This window comes from Sturnus vulgaris, chromosome 21 (genome assembly GCF_052056855.1).
Source record: "Sturnus vulgaris isolate bStuVul1 chromosome 21, bStuVul1.hap1, whole genome shotgun sequence".
Classification (NCBI taxonomy): domain Eukaryota; kingdom Metazoa; phylum Chordata; class Aves; order Passeriformes; family Sturnidae; genus Sturnus; species Sturnus vulgaris.
The window spans coordinates 7,594,729-7,620,607 of NC_142263.1; the positions used below are offsets into that span (position 1 = coordinate 7,594,729).

Consider the following 25,879-nt stretch of genomic DNA (forward strand, 5'->3'; position numbering starts at 1 on the left):
TCCATGGCAGGGAGCAGGGAAAAGGAGACACATGACTGTACCCATCCAGGAGAAAAGCAGCAGCATGCTCAGTCTGGTTTCCACAGACCTGGCACCCTTTTCTGTAACCCACTGCATGATCTCAGACAAACCAGGCAGAAAGGAGTGTCTCAAAGGCTATTCAGCTCCTACAAGACTCTTGGAAATAATCTCTTTTCTCCACCCATTTTCCTATTAGGCCTTCACAAAGAAACAGGCTGTGGTCTGAGCTCTGGGCTTATCAGTAGGAAACTGGGCTTTGGCAATTCTGCTGCTTGTGGTGTTTTCCTCCAGTAAATACAACCAAATTAGGGAGGTATTTTGTCACCGATAGAAAATCTTTGCACGCTCAAAAAAAGTAATTTTTTATTAGGGAAAACAAAGCCCTAGAACAAAGCTTCACTTCTGCTCTTGAAGCTATTAAGTCTGGTTTTGGGAATCGTAATCTCTGGAGTTCAGTGGAGAGGAAAGAGCAATCACCTGGGATAAAACCCCCCCTCACTGTACCTCAGGTTGTATTTCTGTGCTAAGAAAGCAGATGCCACAAGTGTTTGCTGAACACTGCACAAATTATCCTCTGGAGTTCAGCTCATAAAGACTATGGATCACTCCTTCAGACAGGAGGGCTCTTCTGCCCTCAGATCCAACCAGACATTCCCTCTAGAGATACTTTTGGTAGGAAATGAGGTGGGATAAAGCAATCTCATGGGCAAAATCCAAGTGTGACTTTTAAGATACTCAGGAACAGCCATTTGTCACATACTGGGTCACACACTCACCTGCCCTGTCACAGTTTTAAGGAGAAAGTTCAACAGCTCCAAGCTCTTGGCAACTTTCTCTTTCTCAGCCTTCATGATGGGTTTTCCAAGTGTTTTCAAACACTGCAAATCAAATTAGAAGATTGAGAAGAAACACACATTAGATAGGGAAATAAATCACTTCACAAGAGAAAGCAGAAAACAGGTAATGAATGGCAGGATTCACCTGTCAGCAAAATAATTCTGGAACACAAACCCCACCAAAGTCTGGAAAAGCTCAGGAAGGCATTTGGTGAAAGCTTCTGATACCCAGATTAATTAAGAAACAACTGGACAAAGTAAGAGCAAGCAATATTACAGAAGCACAGCCTTGCTGCTGTCCATAGTGTCTAAGCTAAAACACAACTGGAGATGCTTCCCTAGAGAAAAAGAGATACAATAATCCCTGACCCTGCCCTGGAAAGGCCAAGAAGCTGCCAGACCACAGACACACCTGAGGGACCACAGCTACTGAGCTTCAGGAGCTGGGACTTACACATGAAGCATTACTGCAAAAATCCATCAGTACTTATGCCCAGGAAATGCCAGGTGCCAGCCTTGTCAAGCTTGAGTTCACTGAAGTAACTGAGGGAAAAATCTCCCCTGTGCTCTCTCTGTGTGCTGCAGGGTTTCCCAGACACTGAAAGGTCTGGCTCAGAGGAAAATCATGCCAAAGATAGGTCAAATAAAAGGCAGCTATTTACAAAAAGGGCAGAAAATAGCCATAAAAAGGCAGCTGGATCAAAGAGGTGGCCCAGTGGCTCAGGAGCACTGATCCTCTGCCTGCAGCTGATCCTTCATCCCAGCTTCCATGCCCCTTTTCCTCCCCACTCTATTTCTGTGTGGACACAGCACAGCAAACCCCACACAGATCACACTGATATGGAATAGGATTTGCAGGGACAAGTGTGCTCCAGACAGTGGCATGTCCCATCAAAGCCTGTTTCTCTAGAGAGGGCTGCACTTGTGGCCAAGCCCTTCTTTCCTTGGAATTTGGACATTTCAACACAGCCAAGGGGCAAAGCCCAGCCCATGCTCAGCATCCTCAGTTCCTCAGGCTGGAAAGTCCCTGCCCCAAACCTGTACCTAGCAGTGCTATGTGGTTCTCTCACAGATCCTGTGTTCCAATCAGATTGGAAACAATTTAAGGACTCAGCAAACTACTCTCCATCTACATCACCATAAAATTGGCAAATAAAATTTTAAAATCCTTACAGACACTGAGAGACATAAGAAATCTATTCCCCAAAGCAAATTCTTTCAGTAATGACACAACAGAAAAATAATGATGCCCAGCAAGAGTGCAAGGAACACTTTCAGCATAAAAAGTGGGGAGACAAGGTAACATGTCTGCAAAAACAGCAGCCTTCAAATAGAATTATTCACTATCTGTACAGGCTCCACACCCTGGGAGTATCTTTTTTAAAGAACAAAGATACAGTTATTTCAGGATGGTCCATTCAAGCCCTGTATTAGAAAGCCATTCTCCTGGCTGGAATTCAAGCTGCAACTTCATCTGACTATCAATAACTTGCTAATTACTCTCTCCTGATAGAGACAGATGCAACTCTATCCCAGAGCTGTCATTAACCTAGAAGGTCACACAGTTCCACAGCTCTGAAGTGTCCCAGGTAAAAAGAGAGACAAATGTAGGGTGTGTGATTGGGGGAAAAAAAAATCTTCACATGTAGGATGTAACACCCCATGGGTCAGACACATTCAGTTTATTAGGCCACTAATAATAAAATAATAATAAAATAATAATAAAATAATAATAACCAAAAAAGGCTGATTTACATAAACATTTTCTTTGTGATTTGAAGAACAAAATATTGCCAGGCTAACAGTCTTCCTTGTGGTTAAATCACCTTTCAGAGAGACTATTAGGCTGAGATCTGTGCACAAGTTCACACTAAGAGAAAATCAGAATGGATTGTCAGCTCCTTGGGACAAGAATCAGGGCAGTGCTGTGAGATGGAGCCAAAGTGAAGTCAACTGTCATTTCATCTTTTCAATACACAAACACTTTAGAATTAAAAAGGTGTTAAAAATAAATTGTATTTTCTCTTCATTGTACATGAGTGATGTAGACAACTGCATTTAAATCATGCTGGCTTGGCTCTGCCTGTTCTTGCTGCCCTGATGCTTTGAAAGGTTTGAAATAAATCCTACTGAAGTCAACAGAAAAGTCCTGTAGCTCTGAACAACACCTGAGGGGCTGATTTTCAGCAGTACACAAGTTTTCAGGTGCTGGGGAAACTGGGACATGCATCTAGTGGGGGGTACCCAACCAAATTTATGCAAACCTGTGGAAAGAAAAGAGTGGCTGGCCCAGCTGGAGATGGAAAACATCACTAGTCTAGTGACTAACCATCTATATTAAAAGCAGTGTTTTGCATGAATCTGGAAACACAACAGTTCCACCAGTATAAATAGCCAGAAGCAAACTGGTACAATTTAGATGCTCCGCAAACAAAGAGCTCCCTACTGAAATGGATCAGTTTAAAACAGCTCTCAAAGACCAGGAAGGAACAAGGAGGGTGAGTGGAGAAGCCAAAGAAGCTGCAGAGAAGGAGCAGATAATTCACTCCTACAGACTGCACAATTTTCTCTAGCCCAGAAGCAGAAGGTTTGGCTTTAAGGAAGCTGGATTCAGGTAAAGTTTTTCTGTTTCTCAACATATGCCTCCTCCCTTTCCCTTCTGCTACAAGGGATGTAAAACAAATTTGCTAATAAAGCACAAAACCACCACCTCTGTATGTGGTAGGTTGAAACAGTCAAGCCTCCCTAAAGACTTGAGCCCAATTCCTGCTCAGCCCAGAGTCACTCATTATCTTGATCTCCCCACTCAGAGCACTTCCCATTAGCATTCCATGAGATGATATCTCTGATCAGGCATTGCTTCATTCTCCTCCTCCCAATAGCAGGGAGTACACAGAATGGAGCATTTCCCTCCGTGGGATTTGTGTTCTTTGTGTTGTTTGCTTCAATGGGATTTGTGTTGTGTTAGCATGAGACACCAACACAAACACTCTGGTTATGTAAAAGAAGCTCATTTTGGGCTGGGACTGCTGGCAAGCCTGAGGAAATGGCTCCCATGGAATGAAATCCAAAGCCTCTTCAATGGGAGCTGGGTACAGAAATCAAAAGCAGCTTTCCCAAGAATTTCTATAACTTAATCTCAAGTAATTATAAAACTTCCTGCTACACAGGGTACTAACCATTGTCTGCATGCTGTGTTCTGCTCCCTCACTCAGGTCCCCAAGAGATGAAATCAGCTCTGCCACCCAATTGCAGAGGTCAATCATTTTACAGGCTTAGCCTGATTTTATTTGGGGAATGTATACAATCCAATCATAAAATCAAAGCAAAAGCTGTTATGTAATAGATGGCAAACTGCAACACATGGCAAACATGCCTTAAAAAGAGAAGTAGTGTTTCATTCCTCTGCAGCACCCTTGGGAGAGCCTTGGACACTGATCAGATCACAAACACTTGCACAAGGCTGGTAAAGATGTGTTTTACATAGCAAGACTGAGGCACCAACTGGGGTTTGCTTCCAGCTATGCTACAGGTCATTGGTGGAGAGTTAAAGGAAAGCCCAGAAGAACTTGTCTAACCACCTATTCTGTGATTCTCTGCCATGTGCTGTTCCAGAGGTACCCAACTCCCTCTCTCCCTGGCCTCTGAAAGCATTACCAACCCAAGGGTCACACAACCCAATTACACAATCCTAAAAGCAGAGAGACCACATGATTTATACCCAACAGCTCACTGGCATCACTTGCTGATTTATGTTGCTTTTCTCCCATTTTCTGCTTTTCTTACTCTGCTGCTTCAGGAACAGCCAGTCCCATTTCACAGGATATCTCAGTTCCAGTTCCAGCTCAGCAATACCTGTGATGGTTAATCATGTCTGTACATCTGAGCTGCCAGCAGATCTGGGCAGGTCATTTTCCAAAAGCAAAAACTATGGAGGCAATTTTCACAGCTGGAACTCCCATCTCACCTCAAGCCAACACAGCAATGCAGCTCCTGCCTCACCCTACGTGGATTCAGCTGGCAGAGATGGTTTTGTCTTGTTATGTCAGACATGCTGCTTCCAAAAGCCTCTGGCTGTTTCTGGAGGAGGGCACTCCTGGATCCAAAGTTCTCTGCTTCTCAGATTTCTACAAGAACTGCACACTGCCAGCATCTTAACAATCAGTGGGGTTTTATTGTATCACACATGAATATATCCCAGCTACTGCAGGATCCAGCCTCTGTTCCATGTCACATTGCACTTCACAGCATTCCCTCATCTTCACAAAGTGTAAAACAAGTTAGTCAGAGCACAGGAGGTGAATATCTGCTCTAATTCAGTCACACAGGTAGGACAGAGAGCTGGCAGGTAGTTATAACCACACAGCTCAGTTCCAAAGTCCAAAACTGCCCTGAAACCCATCACACAGCAAAAGTGCAGAATGTGCACCTAGAGCCAAAGTCACATCCCAGCCAGTGCCCAGCTTCCCTGCAGGGGAGATGGCATATGCTGGTACATGGAGCCATGCAATGTTTCTGGAAACTTCCACATTCACACCTGCCTGCACCTCTGTCCCCTTCACAGGGACCACTGGGGGACATGCTCAGCCCAGACTCACAAGACACAGCAGCATCTCAAGTGCCACAGAGTGCCCTGCCACCAGAGACAAGCTCAGTTCCCCACTGGAAGTTTGAAAGCCATTTCATATTTATGCATTCCCAGCATGTCCTTCAGCCTAGTCCATTGTTTGAAACAAACAGCCCTTCCCCTCCATGGGATCAGCCTGACAGATCCATCACTGAGAGCTGGAGAAGCCAGGCCAGCTTTCATTCTTTCTGCACTCTGTGCTACCTCCATCCATCCCCTTCTCCCACTCAGCAGACCAGAAGCTGATGGATGAATGTGTGGATTTATGGCTGGACACAGAGCCAAGTCCTTCCACAGACACACCCCTGCATGAGCTTACAGCACTGGACAGCCCAGGGCTCCTCAGGTAAAGTGTCTTCTCCAGCAGCAGAGCTGAGCAAAGGTTCCAGCCCACAGGATGTCCCCAGTCACAAGGAGGAAGTGCCAGAGGTCTGAGCTCTGAATGCTGAGATCCCAGTTCCCTGCTGCATGCAGCATCCCAGAGCAGTGGCACAGCCTGGGACGTTGCTGGTGGTGTGGCTCAGGTCCCTGTGGTGGAATCACACCCAGAGGGGCCCAGCAAGAGCATCTGGAGTCCTACAAGCCATGTCCAGTACCTGAGCCAAAGCACAAGATTTCCCACGGCTCAGGAAGGGCAGAGCCTTCCTGTGTTATGAGAGGTTAAGCAGAAACTGATTGAAAGGCTGCAGTGCTCTGTGTGCTCACAGCTCCTGTTACTGTCCCATGTGAGCACACAGAATATTCTGTATGCTCAGTATCCCCTTGCCTCTCCTGTCACTCTGCCTGTGCTTCTCCTGAGAGCAAAGAGGTAAGCCAGCATCATTCCCCATCTCACAGAGGCCAAGTTACATGATGCCACACAAACTATGACAGAGCTTCCCAAACCCAAACAAGCTAGCCCCAAATACTTCCTTTCATGAGAATATTCACTATACAATAGATGCCAAACCAGAACTCAGGGATAAACCATGGAAGACAAAGGAGGAGGGAAGAGCAGTGTGTGTCTTCACTCCAGTTTTCATCTATCCACAGAGCCACATCCATTTCCAGCTCCATGTACACAGGTACACAAGGAGAGGCTGCCACACCACTCACCTGAGCAGCACAGCAGCTGCTGAGAGCCCTGAAAGGCAGGAAAGCAGCCCTGAAAGGCCTTCCTCCTCCAACCATTTTCTCTAAGTTTCTGAAGACTGGAAGTATAAATGTTCAAAACTTACTTCCTTGCATCTCTAACACAAACAAGTCATCAAGAAATGCTCCCAAAGGGTGGGAACTACCAAGTTTCTGCTTGTTCCTGACCGAGAAGAAGGGAAGACAGGGGACTAAGCAGACCCACATGCTGAAGAGTGTAAATAAAGACATTTTTGGTGATGTTTATTTTGGCAGTTATTAGAGGGATGACACAAAAAATCCAGAAGCCATCCTCACAGAAAATGTCAACACTTTCCCAAGTTTAATGATCTTGATTTTTTTTTTCCAAAGTCCATATGAAAATGCAGCAATGAAAAAACACCCAGGACAGCTGAGGGAACAGAGGAAAAGGAAGTCTCCACAGAGACCTCCAGTATTCTGAAAGCACATCGAAGATATCAGCTAAATCACTACTGGCCTCATTTTACAAGCAAAGAGGCTGAGAAAGGGCAATGAATTAAGAATTTATGAAGATGGACAGATAAAAGTTCAGGCAATCTTCAAGGAAAAAAATTGAAGGATGGCTATTTTAGAGATTTGATGAAGTCACTTTAATAATTTATCTCACTAAAAATTAAGACTGATAATCAAACGTGATGCCCTTCAGAAATTAAGGGCACTGGAAGGCCAGTCAGTGTATCCCTCTCTCCCCTACACATTCTCAGCAGCTCCAGAGAGTTATTTTCAATCCCTTGCTGAACAACAGCATATTAACAAAACCCTGGAATGCTGTACAACAATGGCCTTCAGGGAGCACACAGTAACTTCCACATGATATGGAAAAGAGGTCTTGGGTAATCTCTGCCATCCCTTCCCAGGCCATGTAATTCCCCATCTGCCTACATTCATGCCTGCCCAGTCCTAGCCCAAGCAACCACCCAAATGCATGGAGGGACCAAATGCATCTCACTGGGGTTCTGTCTGAAAGCCTCCAGCACTGGTGGCTGGGAGTGCTTTGGTCTTTGCATTGAACTGGGGTATTAGATTCTGTCAGGGATTTTACAGCAGCATGCCTTGGTCCCATCTGGGTTTCAAACAGCCAACTGGAACACTGCCCATTCCTTATGACACTGACAAAACAGGCAAAGGGAAAATCAGTACTAAAGCTTCTCTCTTCTTATGATGTGCTTATTGTAGAGGACAAAGGAAACCCTCAGGAAACCACTGTGTTCAAGCCAGAGAAAGCAGTTTTAACAACAGTTTTCTGAGGGCTGTTTGGTTTTCAAGTTCACAGTCACCAAAATATGTATTTTCTGGACTATTCCCACTCCCTTTGACTTTCACATCATAACTGGGAGTTTCAGCATAAGTTGGGAGTTACACAGAACAGCTCAGTTCAGGTGGGCAAGCAGGTCCCTAGGAAAGGGATGACAAAAAAAAGGTAATGAAATTATGTATTCAGAACCTGGAACTTCCTGCCCTGAATCTGTCAGTGAGTTACTGAAAAATTGGTACAAGTTCAAGATCTCTCCAAAGCCAAGACATCAATTTTGTAACATATAAAAAGAAAACATAAATATATCTAACAAGGGAAGCAAACACCAAAATGTGCCTACAGTGACAACGGAGAGAGCTGAAATATCAAATGAGATGTTTGATTGAGAGATCAAATTGGGAGATGCTGGATAGAGTAAAAAAGGGTGTGTGGGCCCTAGTGGACCCAGGCATCCCTCACCAAAACTGGGTGAGAGCTTCCCATATGGATTGAGGAACTGAACCTCTCAGTGACTTCACTGTGTTATCTGGGGCAGCCCCACAACAATCAGCAGAGATGACGGTGGGACAGAGATCACTGTCCAACACACAGGGATGTTCTGGAGCCAAGTTAAGAGATGGTCAGACTGTCCATGCACAAAAAGGGTCTCTGAGATGTCTCAGGAGACCCAAGTTTGATTCTTGGCTCAGCTCCCAGCCAAGGAGTGTCACCTGTAAAACAGGATGAACGGCTTCAACAAACCAAATCCATTATGTCTTGGGTTTCTGCAAAATACTTTCTCCATTACATCAACTACTCACTGCTTTGAAGTTCCTTTGTAAAGCACTTTGAGACCAACTGATAAAGAACAAAGCTCTCCAAGAGGAAGATGTTTCTGTCAAATGTTCCAGCATCCCAGGTGAGCTCTGTCAACATGAAGCAACTCTGTTTCCTTAAACCATGAACACAACTGAGCCATCCAGATCCCCAGTCAGAACACACCTGAACAACTGTAGCAAGATTCTGCTTTGTGTAAAGTAACTATATAGGATTTGAGAGGCCAAAACTGTGCCAGAGCTGTTTTTCTGCCTCCTCACCTTTGCAGTGCAGGGCTGTGGATGACACTTTCTGCCCAGGTGACCCAGCAGCACAAGCCAAGAGCACAAACAGCAAGGAGGGCTCTCACACCAACAAGTCAAATCCAAAGTACCCGATGGGACATCAAGACCTGCCTCACTGACAGCAAGGAGAGGGCAAACATGGATCCCTCATGGCCATGATGTATGTTTTATAAGCATGCTTAACAAATTGGGAACAAATAAGGTCAAGTTAGCTTATATAAGCACAAGAGCCATTGCCTTGCAGCAGCTAGAGCTGCTATTTCAGGAATCTGTCTCTTCACTTAATGTTCCTGGCCGTTGATTGTCCCTCATCTGCCTCTTAGCTGTGCCTGCATAATTCAGTGATATCCAAGACTGCACTTGTCTCACATGGCTTCTTCCCCAGTTCTAGCTCATATCACAGCCTAACCCATCCCAGATGTCCGTGGTGAGGGTGCTCCTCACCAAGGGATCTCAGCTGCTATGCAGATCCCTGAGGCAAGACAGGGTAAGCAGGTGGACACCAGGAGATGATATCTTGTCCTCTCTGACAGCCTTAAGCCTGCCAGGGTAATCCTGCACCTGGGGAGCTACAGCTGCAATGTGACCCAGGACACAGAGTGTGACAAAGCCTTCAGGTGACAGTCTCCTTGGGAGCAACAGCACTGCTGGAATCACAAGAGCACATCAGTTAAAGAGCTGCAAACCTCTCCCTGGGTCAAAGAAAGGTACAAAATTCTCAATTATCACTTTTTCAACTTAAAACAGCTATTTGTGAGGGACAGTGGCAGGAATGGCCAATGACAAATATAGGTATTTTAAGCAGAGGCAGGGCAATAAATATCATCATTTTCCACAGCATCCCACAGCTTTTAGTCCAGGTTCTCAGAGGTAAGCACCCACATCTGCCAGCATCTACTCACATACTCACCTCTAAAATCACAGCTGACCTAGAATGGCCCATAGAAACAAGTCTCAGAATGAAAGGGATGAGACTGAGCTGCAGGAGAAGCTCAGAGTTCTGCAAACATCCTCCCAGTGTCCAGCTAAGCAGGAGCTTGTGAGGACAGCACCAACACAAGGGGCTGTTGTTTAGTCCAAGCTCTTCCCAAACAAGCTCATCCCATAACTTCAACATCAGGCCTGGAACTTCTACCCAACCTGTCAGAAGCTGCCAGCTTCTCTGTCAGCCAAGCACACAACTTAGCCCTGGAGATTCAGGGCTAGTAAACTGTTCAGTAAATTACCTGAGTGGTGGAATAGTCTCTCTGACAAATACATACTTTCTACAGATTCTAAATTTGCTCAGTTCTCAGCCTCTGACTTCTACCACGAGAGGTTTTTTACCATCTTTAAAAGAGATCACTGACAATGTGAATATACTTTTACTACACCAGAGAACCACTACAGGTATTTACAGCTCTTACCCAGAGAAGTGAGCATTTCTGCCCCACCAAAAAGACACAGAATTCCTTTTGCAGTTTTAGGAAATCTTTCAGCACAAGTGCCAGCCTTTGGCTGTGAATCAAAACCGTTAGGTGGAACATAAAGTCCTTGACCCCTTCTCACTAGAGCAATATTTAATGTGCAGCTGCCCCAGCCCCACACTAGCTGGGTTAAGTACCTGGGGGAAGCAGGAGGAAGGGAGATAAAACTCCCACATGTATGAACACCACCAGCAGTCTGCAAAAATGTTATCTCAGGACTTTTTCAGGCCAAAAAGAGAACCAGCAGCTATATGGCACTGCCACTTAACAGTATGGGAGGCCTCCTGCCCACAGGGTAAACCTTGGACAACCCAAACAAACTGACAGTATTTCTCAGGAATTTTTCTTTAAACATACATGACCACAGAAATGAGAGGCACTGAGGAAACTTTAATAGCAAAGCTCATTATAATCTTGGATGGGTTGCAAGTTGCTAAACTCTCCCTGACAAGAACAACATAAAGGCATTGTAAATGTTTGTGGTTTCCCAGTGAATCACTGAGTTCTGCATGTGTTCAGCTGCTGGAGAGAAACATGGAAATGACCAGGTTGGGAGGAGTGACATGTTTTATGTAGCTGAGAAACAAAATCATACCTAACTCCACCCATTGGATTCCTGATGTAATCTTTAAATAAAAAGTATTTAATGAAACTGAGGATCCATAATGCTAAATAACATCTTTAAATTCCGTGTTTTAAACTTGCTTAGATTTTGTTCCTCCTTGACAGAAAGAAACAGATCTAATTGTTCTATTTCAATACAGCAAATTATAGAATAGCCTAAATTACCACGTAGCCAGCATCTGAGTAAGTAATGAAAGCTACTCTTAGAAAGAGGTCATTATTACAATTACGTAGAAACTCCAAGACTGGAATCTCCCATGTCATCAAGTTCAGTCACCACATCACAACATTCATTTGGCTGCTTGGTTCCCCCCCCCAAAACAATCCACGAGAATAAAAGTGAATGGCATTTGCTTCTTCAACCTCCTGTCCCACAGATCATCTCCCACGTCACAGCTGCACCCAAACACTGTCCTCAGGTACAATTTGCACTTGTCACTGACTCAGGAGCCCTGCAATTTCTGCCACTTTTTGTTCTGTACAAATTATTTTCTAATGTATTTTAGGGTTTCCCTGATGAACAATATTAGCAAGGGAGTCTGGTCCAGAAGGTCTGCAATGCACCAGGAGTCAAAAGTCCAGTGAACCTCAGCTCTACTTTTGTGGCCCTGAAGTTCATTCCAATACAGAACTTGCATGACATGTCCTGAAATTATTGTTCACAATACCATTCCATTCTTTTTCTTTTTCCATTTTTAAAAAAAAGCTTAAATTGATCTATATAAATGTATTCCCTAAAATTCAAGCTCTGTCTCTTGGATCAGCCTCACTGAGCTGCACCAGGGACATCACAGTGGTTTTACAAGAATTCTACTCAGAGCTGGTGCCATCAGGCACAAGGTCTCTAAGACCTCTTAAGCTGAGTCCCAGACTGCAGCTCTGAGATCAAGCACCAAACAAATGAAAGCAGCACCCATTAGGTGTCACCTGTACTTCAAACATGTTGCAGTTTGTTACCTCTGTCACTTGGCTGATGCTTCTGGTGATCAATTCCTCCCATTCCTCCTCTGTAATGAAGAACTTCAGTTCATGAAGGAGCAGAACTCTGTGGAGAAGCAAACAGGCCATGGCCTGAAAGAGAAAGGGGAAAGAAGAACATGAAACTCTCCAGGGAAGGCGTTAGCCATGTAAATCCCCTGCTAAAGTAACCAGCTCCCCACAGCAGCTAGGGCAGGGCAGCTCACAAAGGCTGCACATCCTCATCAAACAAGTGCATCAAACACTGACTTGGGTTGGAAAGGACCCTAAAGATCATCTCATTCCAGAACAGGGATAGGGACACCCTCCACTATCCCAGGTTGCTCCAAGCCCCATCCAACCTGGCCTTGGACACTTCCAGGGATGGGGCAGCCACAGCTTTCCTGGGCAACCTGTGCCAGGGCCCCACCACCCTCACAGGGAAGAATTCCTTCCCAACAGCCAACCTAAACCTGCCCTCCTTCAGCAAAGGGCTCTGTTTGAAAACATCCTCCAGGTCGTTATAGAGTCACCCCTCAGGAGACAGGGTGGTGGGTTTAGGTTGAATGCACATATATAAAAGAGAAGGTCAGAGGGGAGTGGAGGGATCAATACAGTTCTGGATTTGGGCATGAATATCCAAAACATGCTTCAGCAGCTGCTCCAAGGGCATCACTGTGGGTCTCCCCCAGGCAGCATAATTCAGGCAGCACCCTTTACTGTACCCTGACCAATGCAATAGGCACAAATAATTAAACGAAAAAGCTGGCAGGATAGTAAATTCTTCATTTCTAAGGAATACTAGATGGGAACTGTTCAGAGCAGCACTCAGCCTTGCCCTGGAGTCAAACTTGCTCATTAAGCCTCTACATTAACACAGCAATGAAAAGAATGGCCATGGCCACTAGAAAACCAACAGTAATCTGCAATCTTCTTATATATCCTTTCCTGTTCCAGAATTCCTATGTTAAAGCTTTCTTAGGTACAAGAGAAAAATGCAGCATTAGTCAAAGGCAACATAGAGAAATGCACAAAATACAGTAATGAGGATTAGTACAAATAGCTTAGAGGATTTAAGGGGGGATTTTTTGTAGTAGCATGGAGTTAGTGAGAAAATTCTACTCATATAAAGAAAAAAATGTTGCCTTTAGCTGCCATCACACAGACCAAAATTGAATGCAGTTACAAATACCAAAAATCAGAAAGATTTACAAGAGCTAATCTCATCCAAAGAAAGCAATGGCTGCTGTTCTTTAACCACATATCACAGAAAACAAATGAGCAAATTTGTAAAGCTCATTATGAAAGACATCATTGAGATTAAAAGTCTGAGACCTCAAGGATAAAAGCAACCTGGTGATAGCCTTCCTGGCTTCCAGGGACCCCTTGGGTCAAACAGAAGCAACCTGAAACACTTGGAGCAGAAGGCTAAAAACTTCTCTTGGGTCATTTCTAGGGAGCTATTTACTGAATAATTCAAAGTGAGCAAAGAGAAGAAATCCCTGGCACTCCTGAGAGCAGTACAACCAGGCAGAGTGGTAGGCAGTCAAACAGAACAGGTCACAGACTCAAGGAGGTCTGTGCTTCCTACACAACACATTCCAGGCTCCTGGGACACTCAGGATGCTGGACACAGGTTGCTCCCTGCAGAGTATCAGCACTTGTATTTGTTTCACAACAGATAATGTCACACAACCTTGCAACTTATTTCCAGTTTGGACCAGTACAGCCAGTGAAGAGAATTATCCAAATAGCTTTCGTTACACACAGAAATTCTGCTCTTTACTGGAAGGTGAAAATGCAGCAGGGAACCAATGAGACCATGCCAGAAGATTTATGTTCATTCAATGAGAGAGAACACCCAAACACCACCTTCAAGGCAGGCAGGTTTACATATTCCTTGTAATTATGGGGAGGCTGCGTCTTACAGAACAAATTATGGCATGTCTGCATGTGTCTACTAAATGTAGTGGAAAGTCACTTCAGTGCAATTACAAAGAGAACGTGACCCTCAAAGACTGCAATTCATTCTGAAAGGCCCAGGCAGGGTCACAAAGCTCCAGGCACCAGCTCTTCTCTGACAATTACAAACACATTTACACTGCAAGTGGGTGTGAAGCAGAGAAGGGTCGTGTTAAGGTAGGCTGGGATCTCTCAGGTTAACTCCAGAGGCACCAGTGACAAGGGACTGCTCGGGAACTGCTCCAGTCAGCAGTGGGTAGGAGCACTGCAAGTCAGTGAGGAAAAGAACTGGAAGGGAATCAAAGCTGTCCAATGGAATGGCAGCTCTGGAGACCTGAGACTCTACAGTGCACTGAGAACAGTCCCTCAATGGGACCTACTCCTCATTAGGCACTAAGCTTCAAAAGTATTTTAAAAGAAAGAAAAAAAAATCCAAACCACTGAGCATTCCCTGTGTGTGACATAAATGAGGAAGTCAGAACACCCAATCATCTGAGGATCCTGGCTGGTGCTACATTCTTTAGTAATTCTGTCACACTCAGAGCTTTCACGCCTTCAGCCTGTGCATTAGATTCCAGTAAAGTGAAAATATGTTTTGAGTTTCAGATAATTAAAACACTGCTATTGCTCTACTCAACATTACTCTTTTTCCTGATTGGTTTGAAAAACAATGATAATTCAGTATTAAGCACAAACAACTTTTCTCATTTGAAACAACAAAAATAAAATATCTACTTGTTAGTTGAAATAAAATTTGGCTTAAGAACATGTCAGTCAGAGAGTAAACATGATACTAATAACTCCAGGGTGATCAGTACCATGCTAGGCTGTAGTTTAAGGTTATCATATTCATCCCAGAGTCAATGACTTCTCTGCTCCTAGAGCTGGTATTAACACACAGCCCTTGTATGGCCCATTCTTTCACAGCAAACTGTTCAACAGCAAAAGCTAAACCACAGGGAGAGGGACTGACATCAGTGGACCCAGCCAAAAAAATCAGGGGCAGAACCAAAACTAAACTCAAGTTCTTCCATCCTGTTCCAAGGGTAAACCCAATAAGAAACAACATTTCTCAATCCTCCTGCTGATGAATCCCACCTCAGCAAATCCAAACCAAACCAGGAAGGGCACCAAGTTTTCTTTAGAAGGTGATGCAGCCATCACACATCACTCCCAGCATCCATAAGAACATGAAGAAGGATCCTGAACGTCATCAGAAGATTGCTTAACAGGCAAATGTACCCAGAGAAAACAAACCAGCAACCAGAATCACAAAGCTGCCACATCCCCTTGGAAAGCAGCAGTCCTGGACAATGGCTTTTCAGCCACAATTCATCTGTCAGGGCTGAGGAACATCAAACCACTGGCTGGTGGGTATGGAATAGCTCCCCATAGAAGTCCCTGACAAGATTTGCAAAAAGGATTTGAACACTCAAAGAGCAATCACCTTCAGGAGCTTCACCAGGTAAATGAAGCTTTGTTTTATCACCTAATATAAGGGGGGCTAAGAGTATGAGTGCTCTGCTTTGCAAGTAGACACCCAAAGTCAGTCAGATCCTCAGGAGCCATTTCCTCGAGGTGGCAGAGAAGCAGCTCTGCTGTTACATTTCATCTTCCTTGTTTTATCTTCTCAAATCCACGGATACAAAGCAGCTGAAAGCAGACATGTTAGAGGTGTGACATCCCTAACATGGGAGTGAAGGTCCAGCACCCCACCCCTGCTTCAGAGGAATAGTCAGAGATACCACAAGCCACTTCTTGCCCATCTCAAACATCCCACTTTTTGGGATTGCAAACACCCAATGTTTTTAATGAAAATAGCCTAAAAAAGAAAATGAGACTGCTCAGAGGATTTTTGAAGCCATTTCCTGGAATGAGGATCTTCCCATCCCCAGCCACTTCTGGAAACACGTCACTGGAGCACCACCAAACGGTAGCAGCAATACCAGTAATCTGAAAAGATCTTTTCAGAAAGGAAGAATAGTCACAAAATTTTCCTGTGTTCAGTTCTGTGATGCAGAGGTTTCATCAAGCCTTGAAACACAAACCCACACACAGAGCACCTTAGGAGGAGCCAAGCCACCCCAGCCAGTTCAAATCTTTTACATCAATACTTTCAGCCCTTGCCATTTCTCCCAGCCCATCATTTACCCTTAATACATTCACGATGTGTCTTTTTCACATGACCAGCTGCATGTTTTACCACCAAATCACACACCAGCAGCAATTTCTTCTGTGTAACAGAAGTTTTGGTACTTCCACAAAATCCAGCACCGACCTGGAGCTCAATCACTTGACAACCCAGTTGTCTCTCTCCCCCCTGCCCTCCCCAGCATCACTGATATTTTGGAATGTCTTACAAGCATTTGGCAATTTTGGAGGCTGGCAGAACAATACTGTCCCCAAGAATATCACAGAAGATTCTCTGCATTTTCTCAGTGCCAAATCAAGCCTGCTGTGCTCCTGACAGCTCTATGAGAGAGCCAACTATTATCAACACTTCATAAATGGACAAAAATAGCAGGAAAACTCGAGAGTCCTAGCTACCAAACTCCAGTCCAGCTCAGAAAAGAGGCTTGTCATCCCCCCATATGCACAAACTCTGAAATGAGAATGTGTGAGGGTAATTGCAGGCGGTTGACAGCAAGATTAGAGCTTCTTCTACAGGGAGCTGTATGCTGCAGTGCACCCTGTGCACTAGAAGCCACCCAGTTGCCTAATCAAAACATTTACTCCTTAATATCAGTTTTTAAAAAGACTATAAAATAGTAAAAGCAGTAAAATAGTAAAAAAAAAATACAAGGGAAGTCTATTTATGCAGGCACAGTAGATACACATACAGACTCCCACATATATCTATCAAGCATAAAACTAAATAAGGCAGAAAAGCTCATTATCAGTCCATGTGGGAGCAGAGAACAAACAATAACTAAGGGCAGTGCTGACCCTAAGATTTTCTGTGACTTTGTTCACTTCTCTTATCTACAACAATTACACAAAATACCATTCCATGCAAATGGTTGTGATTTCTTCCTGAAACAGGCCATGTGCTCCCTGCAGTAACCAGGACGTGCTGCTAATTCCCAGGTGTGCTCACCCACCTCAGTCAGACACTGAAAAGGAGAGTGAGTGGAGTTTGCTACAACCCAGCTCTATCCTGCACATGAAGGACAAGACATCTGGCCTAACCATCAAAGATGGTAATGGATTAAAGCCCTACCAGTGTAGCCTCTGTTTTCCTGTGGAAAGCAGGTATCCAGCACAAGTAGGTCAGAAGTTGCTTTCCCCAGCCTCCAGCCAGGTGAGCTGGATGGAAGGGAACAGATCAAGATGTTTTCAATCAGTGCAGTTGTGAAAGAGAAAAAGAACAAAACAAACAAGCCTTTGCAATACTGCAGAGATTATGTTTGCAGTCCTGAAGAGATGAAGGCATGACCTAAATTCAGAGTTGTTTTTCCAAAGAAAAGCACTTTGTTAATAGAAGGACACTTGTTTGTGATGCAAAAATAAACATTTTTCAGTCTCGGGTGGTTTAGGATACTGGCTGGAGGTGGCTTTGCAAACAATGAAAGAAACTGTCACCCAGGCACACTCCCGAGAGAAAAGCCACTGAAATCAGCAGCCACCACTGCCACCATCAGAGGAGCAGGAACCTTAAGATGCACTGTGACACACCAAACCCCAACTCTGAGTTTTCTCACAGCTCTTCTGCTGGGTGATCCCAAAGCAGTTTGCAGGCTTCAGCTGAGTAACCCTTCCAAATTCCCATTTCTAGCTTCCAGGAAAGAGGCAGCAAGTTTGCCTGGCTTGCCTCAAGCATATGGCAGGACAGAAACTCTCATTAAATCACACGTCCTTACACTCTGTAAGAGATGCAGAAGGGAGTTTAAATGCTAACCAAAGACATGAAGATGGATTTTCCTCATCTTTTTGCCTGTTGTTTTTGCAGCATGAATGAAGTTTATCAACATGAAACATGTCACCAGTGTGGCAAGAGCATCTTATTCCCTTTATGGTTTACATACATATATAAAGAAAACATTTTACCTGGAAAATTACAGGTTTGTGCAACTCAAATACATTTTTAGAAGTGAAGAAGCATCAGGAGTTTTAGTTGTATCAACATTCTACTGCTCTTGGAAGTCCAGGAGACAAAAATATACAGGTGCTATCACACCACAGAGGCCACTGGTATTTCAGAGCACTGATGTCTCCCTTCTGGCACAGAGCCTGCCCTGGCAGCACATCTGACTCAGTGCCAGCACACAGCATAGAACAGCAGCTCTCACTGTGTAATCCTCAGCATTAAGGCTATTCTACAGCAACAGGGATATGGCAAAAAATAATTGCACTTCTAGAAATTCTCTCCTCCCAAGCCCTTTGAGACTGCAATCTCATGAATCACATGCTGAATTTGTGACAAATGCCACCAGGAAAGCTGGGTAAAGAATAGAGGCCAAGAATATGGGAAATTCTAAATAAGTTTTCTTTGAATTTTAATAAATAATTAAACTATGAATTAAATTCCTCAGCTATCTGTAATTTATTACATGTTTAAAATAAATCAACCAACCCACTCCAAAATCCAAAAGCTCCATCTCAGAGCAGTATTGGTTACAGAACAACCTGTCATTTATTGCTCCAGAGCAGATCCAGAGCACCACAGCAAAAGCCTCTTCCAATTACTCTTAAAGCTTTTTTAAAAAGAAAATAAAGAGCATCCAAAGCCATGAAGCAAGTACCAATCTAGCTCCATTTCTGTTCATACAGTCAAACTATTTTAATTTTACATTCACACTGGATGTGGGATGGAGACAAAGGCTCCAACAGAGCAGTCTTGACTTTCAGGGTTTCTTAATTCTCAACCATGTTTGATTCATCCCTTTGAGCATTTCTGAGCCCATGAGCTGCAAAGTCTGTTTCATATGGGTTCAGCAGCTGGGTCCAAGTTGGAAACTCTACCTTGAAGGTTTTTCAAAAGGACAAATTATGAGAGGGATGGGACAGTAAAACCCACAACAATGAAATCTGTTCCACACAGCAAATTCCCAGCAGGCTGCTCAGAGCAATGGCTGTATATGCCATGGATGCCGTGCATACCATACAATCATGGCATGGTTTGCCTTGGATGGGACACCTTAAAGCCCATCCTGTTCCACCCCTGCCATGGACTTCCACTATCCCAGGCTGCTCCAAGTCCTGTCCAACCTCACCTTCAGCACTTCTAGAAAAGTGCCCAGCTTCTCTGGGCAACCTGTGCCAGTGCCTCATCACCCTCACAGGGAAGAATTCCTTACCAATATCCCACCTATCATCCCTGCCCTCTAGCACTGGGAAGCTAATCCCCCTTGTCCTGTCATTCCATCTCTTGTCCCTCATCCCTCTCCAGCTCTCCTGGAGCCACTTTAGGCACTGGAAGGGGCTCTGAGGTGTCCCTGGAGCTTTGCCTTCTCTTCTCTTCTCTTCTCTTCTCTTCTCTTCTCTTCTCTTCTCTTCTCTTCTCTTCTCTTCTCTTCTCTTCTCTTCTCTTCTCTTCTCTTCTCTTCTCTTCTCTTCTCTTCTCTTCTCTTCTCTTCTCTTCTCTTCTCTTCTCTTCTCTTCTCTTCTCTTTCTCTTGCTCCAGAGCTCAGGGGCTCCAGCTCTTGGAGCATCACCATTGTGGGAAGACAAGAAGAGGGAGAGAACAGGAGATCCTTTCCAAATTTAAGGACAAATAAGAAATTATGCTTCAAGATCCTTAACATGTCAGGATGTTCCTCACTGAACAAGCATCCAACACCAATTATTTACTTATAACATACAAAACTTATTTGAATGCTTTAGATATAAAAAGTGAAAGCTAGAGGTGCTTAAGAAACGTTTGCCAAATCACTTTTCCTCAATCCCCAAGGTGGAACTGCAGTATCTCACACACAGCATGTGCACACAGACATGATTCACACATATTTCAAATCCAACAGGGAGGGAGGATAAGGCAGAGCCCTGGCTGTGGCTTAAGAAAACTATTTTTGATAACAAAAGCTAATTTTCCCTCCTCACCACCACTGAAACAAGGCATACACAAATAGTAGAGCCAAGGCTGTCATTCAGTAGCTGCCTAAAAGGTTTCAGTGTGGAAAGTGCTCACACCAATGGGGTAAGTGGATTGTTAGGAGAATGTGGCTGGAACGTTCAGCAGTGCAAAACTGCCCATGCAAGGACATCTGAGCAACAACACAGTCATTTCCTGGTTTAAAAATTACACATCAACTTTTACCCCAAATCTACCCTGTTATTCCTCTGATAAAGGGACCCCAGAAGAGCCTTCCCTGCACCCTGTTCCTGGCTGGCTCCTCTGTCCTGCCTGGCACAAGGACATTGTCAGTCACCAGACAGACTCCTGGTGCCTGAAAGCACAGTCAGAGAGAGCCCACACTCCCCACAGAGACCATGAAAACATCTCCTGTATGATCACCTCGCTTTGGAGCCAAATTCAGGAATTCCTGCTGCGACCCAGTGTCCTCAGGCTAACAAAATGACTTTTGCAATGCATTCCCACACCTGACAAGGTGTGATGTTGCTCTCTAAGGTCAGAGGAACACAAACAGGACACAGCTTGGCCAGCACAGGAGCTGTCACTGTCAGATGACAGTTTCCAGGTCTGTCCTTCTGCCTCCAGAAAGAGATCGTAGAAGAATGCAGAAGTAAAAACTCAGCAGAACCCCCAGCCATCCTCCACCATGCCCTGCTCCCACACTCCACAGTGCTCCAAACATGCTCTGGGCCAGAAAGCAGCTTCCACCCTCAGTCTGGCCTTGTAAAAAAAAAAAAAAAGGAGATTTACGAGCTCAGGAATAAAATTCTCTGTGCTAAAAAGTGATTAAAACAAATGATGTTTTACAGCTTAAATTAAGTTCCTGCGACAAATGGATGAGAAAAATTTTGCAAGGCTGGTTAATTACAACATGTAAAGCATTTAAGTGACATCTAAATCACATTTTACAGCCTTGGACAAGAAAGGCAATTTCACTGTACTCCTACCAAACATTCTATGTCATCTTGCAATCTTCTTTAGAACAAGCCAACCTGCATTGCAGCCCAGCTTCAGGCATCTTTACCTGCTCTTCCTTCCCAGTAAAAATGCAAATTTCCACAGATCTGGCAGGAACCTTTGAACTACTCACAACAGCTTACATATAATTAGCACATTGATAATAATTGCCATACAAGACATGTTTTGCTCATTTGACCATCATCATCATACAGATGATCTGTTTAGGCCTTCTTGAGCACAACAAACCCTGTGGGTTTCACTTTTATTCCTAAACCTCTCCCTCTCTCTGGCTGGTTTAAACATGCAGAACAGCAATTTGTAAACAAAAGGGGTTGTGTGTCCTCCTGGGACGGTTTGAATGTACATCCATACAGTAACTCCCAGTGCAGGTCAACTTCCCAGTCACTATCTCAACACGGAAAAAATGGAAAAGCAATCACCTGCTCATCATCTGCTAAAGGAGCAGGTGAACTGGATCCCTCATCTCCATGAGAAAGGCTCAAGACCAAGACTCAGGCATGGCAAAAGTGCCTCCAAGTAGAGGAAAACCAAAAGATGTGGAGCTAGATCAGACCTTGTTTCCTACTTTGGATACTCTACTTTTGGGTTTCAGGTTTTGCTACCTTTATTCTGAAAAAGAACAAAGCTCCCTGGAAGCAGAGACAAAAGTGGCTGCAAAGGAATCTCCATCTTCCTACTCCTCCTGCTAACTCCACTCTCCTCTCTATTCTTATTATCCTTCATAAAGCTCTTCACCCATGGCTCAGATGTCCTGCTCTAGGCAGTAGCAAGGAGAAGTTCAGCAACCACTCCCAGGAAGTTATGATTCCACTCCTGTTCCCAGGGCTCTGCAGAGCAGCAGTTGATTGATCAGAGCTGCTCACTTCATTCTGCTGTGACTAAGGACTTGCCAGACAACACAAAGTTTATCCCATCAGTTACACTGGCACATCCTCCTCCTCCTCCACAGCCTGAAGCACAACAAGCACTTCGACCACTGCTGCTCAATCTGGCAGAAAATGTGGATTGAGCTACACCCCACACAAACCACCTTTATCTAATGTAGCTGCACCTGCAAGAGCTGTGTCAGTCCAGACCCTACAGGTAAAGATACTCATTGATTTCACTGACACAGTCACAACAGATGAGTTTTAAATGCACTTGAGACAGCAGAAACCCCAGGACTAGCAGTCCTGCCAGGTTATATATACAGCCTGCAGACCATACATGCAGCATTCACTCACACACAGGTTTCTTCATGCCCTGAACCATCATTACTTTGTTTAACCAGGGACTCTGCAAATCACATTCTCTTCACTGCTGCCAAGGAATGGACTTTTTCAATGCTTGGTTCTCCTACAAACAGGGCTCTGGAGGATGTTCTTGCCAGAGGAAAAGCCTCAACTTGCACTTAACCAGAGGAGTCCATCTGGGAGACTCAGCTCACTGCAGCAGGACATCTGTGCCCAATACAAGTGTGCACAGGTACAGCTGCTTCCTTCAGCACTGTTCTGTTGGCAGCTGGGAGAGGCAAAAGATAATTAAAAGAAAAATTATAGCTTCCTCCTATGGTCACCACAGTCTAACAAGACACAGTGATACAAATAGGAAGTTGTTGTATTTTAAAGAGAGTAAAGAAGAGTCAATGCACTCAGAGAGATCTGACAGTGCAGTTTTTCAGAGGACACTTGCATGTTAAACACTAGGGTGCACTGGCAAGTTTTCTGCCTCAGATAAATGTCTGCAGGACATTTGTCCAATCAAAGCAATGAACATATAAAATAATACACAGGACCCCTGGGCCAGGCCTGGCTGATGGTATTAGATACCAGCTCTGAATATTTCATTGGCATATTTCAATGGTGAGCATGCAGGGCTGGGGAAAACCTTGTGCTTTCCTTTCCTAAGCAGACCCTTGGGACACAGCAATCCATATTGACTGCTGCATCCACACTGACTGCTGCTTTGGTCAACACACATTCATTTCTCCCCGGGGTAACCACTTACCATATCAGAAAGGCCAATCAGTCTGAACATTTTGCTCAAAAAAAAAAAAGTCAATATATCATTAGCCTAAATTCTTAGAAAATGAAAAGATGCCATAATTAAGTGAGCCATGAGGACCCAAGATAAATCAGCAGCAGAACAAAGATTAGCACCCATGAGCTCTGATGGTTTTTTGCTCTTCCTGTAATGCCCAGTTACAGGAGTGAAACACTGGTGGGGAGTACTGGTACCATGGGACATACTGAGACCAGAGGAGAAAAGAACAGGAATGGATTCTGTGCAATGCAACCAGGCCTCCCTTTCCCACATTAAAAATAATAATCAGAAAACATGCCCATTTTCCTTCTTCTCTCCCCAGTTAATGATACAGTCACAATTTTTAAAAATAATCTAAAACAATTTGGTTTCTTAATACGACCCTGTTTATTTTGGAGCATTTCTACTTTGCTTTTACAAGCTTCTCACTCTAAACATCAGAGCAAGAAATGTTCTTTTGTCAAGAAATCAAAGCAAAGACACTTGCAGGACATCCCAGTATCTGAGGCTCAAAGAAACACGACCAAGAAACCTCTCAGGAAATCATCTGGGACACTCTCCTTTTTCTCAACTCTGGCTTTCCTCTTGAAAGAAAAACCCAAACCAACCCATCCTCAAAGTTTTAATTTTGTCAATTTCTATTTAACTTTATTTATTATTTACATATTGTAGTGTTGAACACCGAAAGGCTCCACTGATACCTCAGGTTACTCACACTCATTGGCAGGACCAAGACCAAAACTGTCCCCAAGCTGTCTCACCCTCACTGCTCCTCCCAATATTTTCCAAGCCAGTTGTCTCCCCTGCACAACAAAGCCCTCAGTTCAGAACAGAGCTGCAACAGGAGTTTCTTGAGGCAATTCAGGAGGCAGCTACAGCATAATGCAGCCTATTTAAGGAGACTTTGCTGAAGTCTAATTTAATAATTTAGGAGATTTAAGAGCAGCACATGTTTAAAAAAAGCCCATGTTGCCTAGGCACTGTGTGCTTTTAGCTGCTGCCCCTGATACCAAGCTTGATGTTGCAAAAACAAAGGTTTTCATATTTTGAGAACATTTATCAGCAGATAATGAGAAATTAGAATTCCAACACAGCAACCACTGAAGTTCAGCTTTCATGCACTATAAAAATAAAAAGGTACTCGCATGTCAGTAAAATTGTTAGCTTGGAATATTGAAATAAAAAGCATTGCAAAGAAAAAAAAAAAGTTGCAAATTGTACTGGGTTGAACTTTGAAGATTCATTGTTCTGGATGCTCACCAGCAGGCCTCTTTTCATTTTGCAGAATTCACTGAGAGAGACACCATGACAGGACAGAGGGCCCTTGGGAAGGGGAACAGGCCTGGAAACCCTGATCTGTGTGGAGGTTGCTGAGAAATCCTGCAGAGCTACCTGAACTCCTTTCTGGTGCTTCAGCTTCTGCAGAGTGGCATTTTAATATGTGTCAAGGGAAAGCAGCCAAACCCCATTACTCCCACACCCCCATAGTACAATAAAAATGGACCTGCCACTCCATACACAAACACTTGGGGACATCCTTGTCACTGAGCAGAGCCCAGATTGGCATTTCATTTTGTGCTGTACAAACCCTCATCTTTTTTTGCTTGCCAACAAAACACCCTTCCAGCACACCTCCTTGTACTCCCACACCAAGATCCCATAGCTCACTGTAAAGAGAACATAAATCATTCCCCAGAACTCCAACAGGATTCTATCCTGATATTTTTTATATTTTGCAACATTAATATATCTTGAGTCCATATGACTGAGAGTCACTAATTTTATCACACCACAGCCACTTCTTCCTCTCCTGTGTTTGTTATGCCATTATTAAATACGTGGCAATGACCTTGTCTCTGAGCAAACTTTTCTCATTTGCTCTACACAAACACCTATTCCTCAAACTGTTGGAGGGGCTGTGTTTGGGAGGCTGAGCACAACACACTTGGATGGTTCAATCTCTTTTTAAAAACTATCAAGTCTCCATGTGTCAGATGGCAGGTTTAATTTAGTAGGCTAGGAAATAACTCAGAGTTGGAAAATCACTGCAATATGGTTTAAATCTAACTCAGCAAGTCCATCCTACACACAGGGCTGTTACTGCTCTGGAACATTTCCCTCCCTGGACAGCTCTTACTAGCAGCTGTGTCTATAGCAAGAATTAAAGTTTATGTGGCCTTTTAATTTCCTTACTTCTTCCCAGCAACAGACTAGAATGTCTCCTCCATTACTGAGGGTTTGCTTCATGATCATCAACACAATCAGCTGAACAGGATGAGCAGAATAAATACAGCCTAGATCTCCAGAACCACAATAAAGATGCAAACAGAAGCTTTTTCATGTTCTGCTTGTGTTACACTGAGTATGGTAGAATATAAAGATAACAGGGCAGTGTCTGTGTGCCAGTCAATGAATGCCTGGTATCACTATGGATTTGTTTGTGGGCAATGCAGGCAACTGTCTGCTAGACACTTCTGACAAAAGACAGAGAGACCATTAGAAGGCACAAAGAAGTTAAAAAAAAACCAAACCTGTATGAAGGAAAAATAAACAAACATAAAGAGCTCACAACATGCATGATGCTGCCAAGAGACCCTGCAGGTTCAGTGAGAAGGGTCCCCATTAAACTGAAATACACCACGAGCACACCAAGTTCTCAATGCAAATACAAGTGAAAACTCATGCCATGGGATTTCAGGCATTCAGCTTTAAATGCAGTCCCGAAGGAGGACCTGAAAAATTTAAACAGACCTTTTTAAATTTTCAACCATCTTACACAAGTAAGAGAGAAGCACAGCTTAGA

The 25,879-nt window shown here is 44.0% G+C and overlaps 1 protein-coding gene across 1 annotated transcript in view; it reads right to left on the reverse strand.

The window, feature by feature from the left end:
* The window catches only part of MYBBP1A (MYB binding protein 1a), a 56,545-nt gene that overhangs the window by 1,513 nt on the left and 29,153 nt on the right, over window positions 1–25,879 (reverse strand). The window contains exons 24-25 of the mRNA XM_014888011.2: window positions 12,039–12,152; window positions 798–899 (exon numbers count right to left, since the gene is read on the reverse strand). Coding sequence (XP_014743497.2) covers window positions 798–899; window positions 12,039–12,152 — 216 coding nt within the window. The remainder of the gene's footprint in view (window positions 1–797; window positions 900–12,038; window positions 12,153–25,879) is intronic.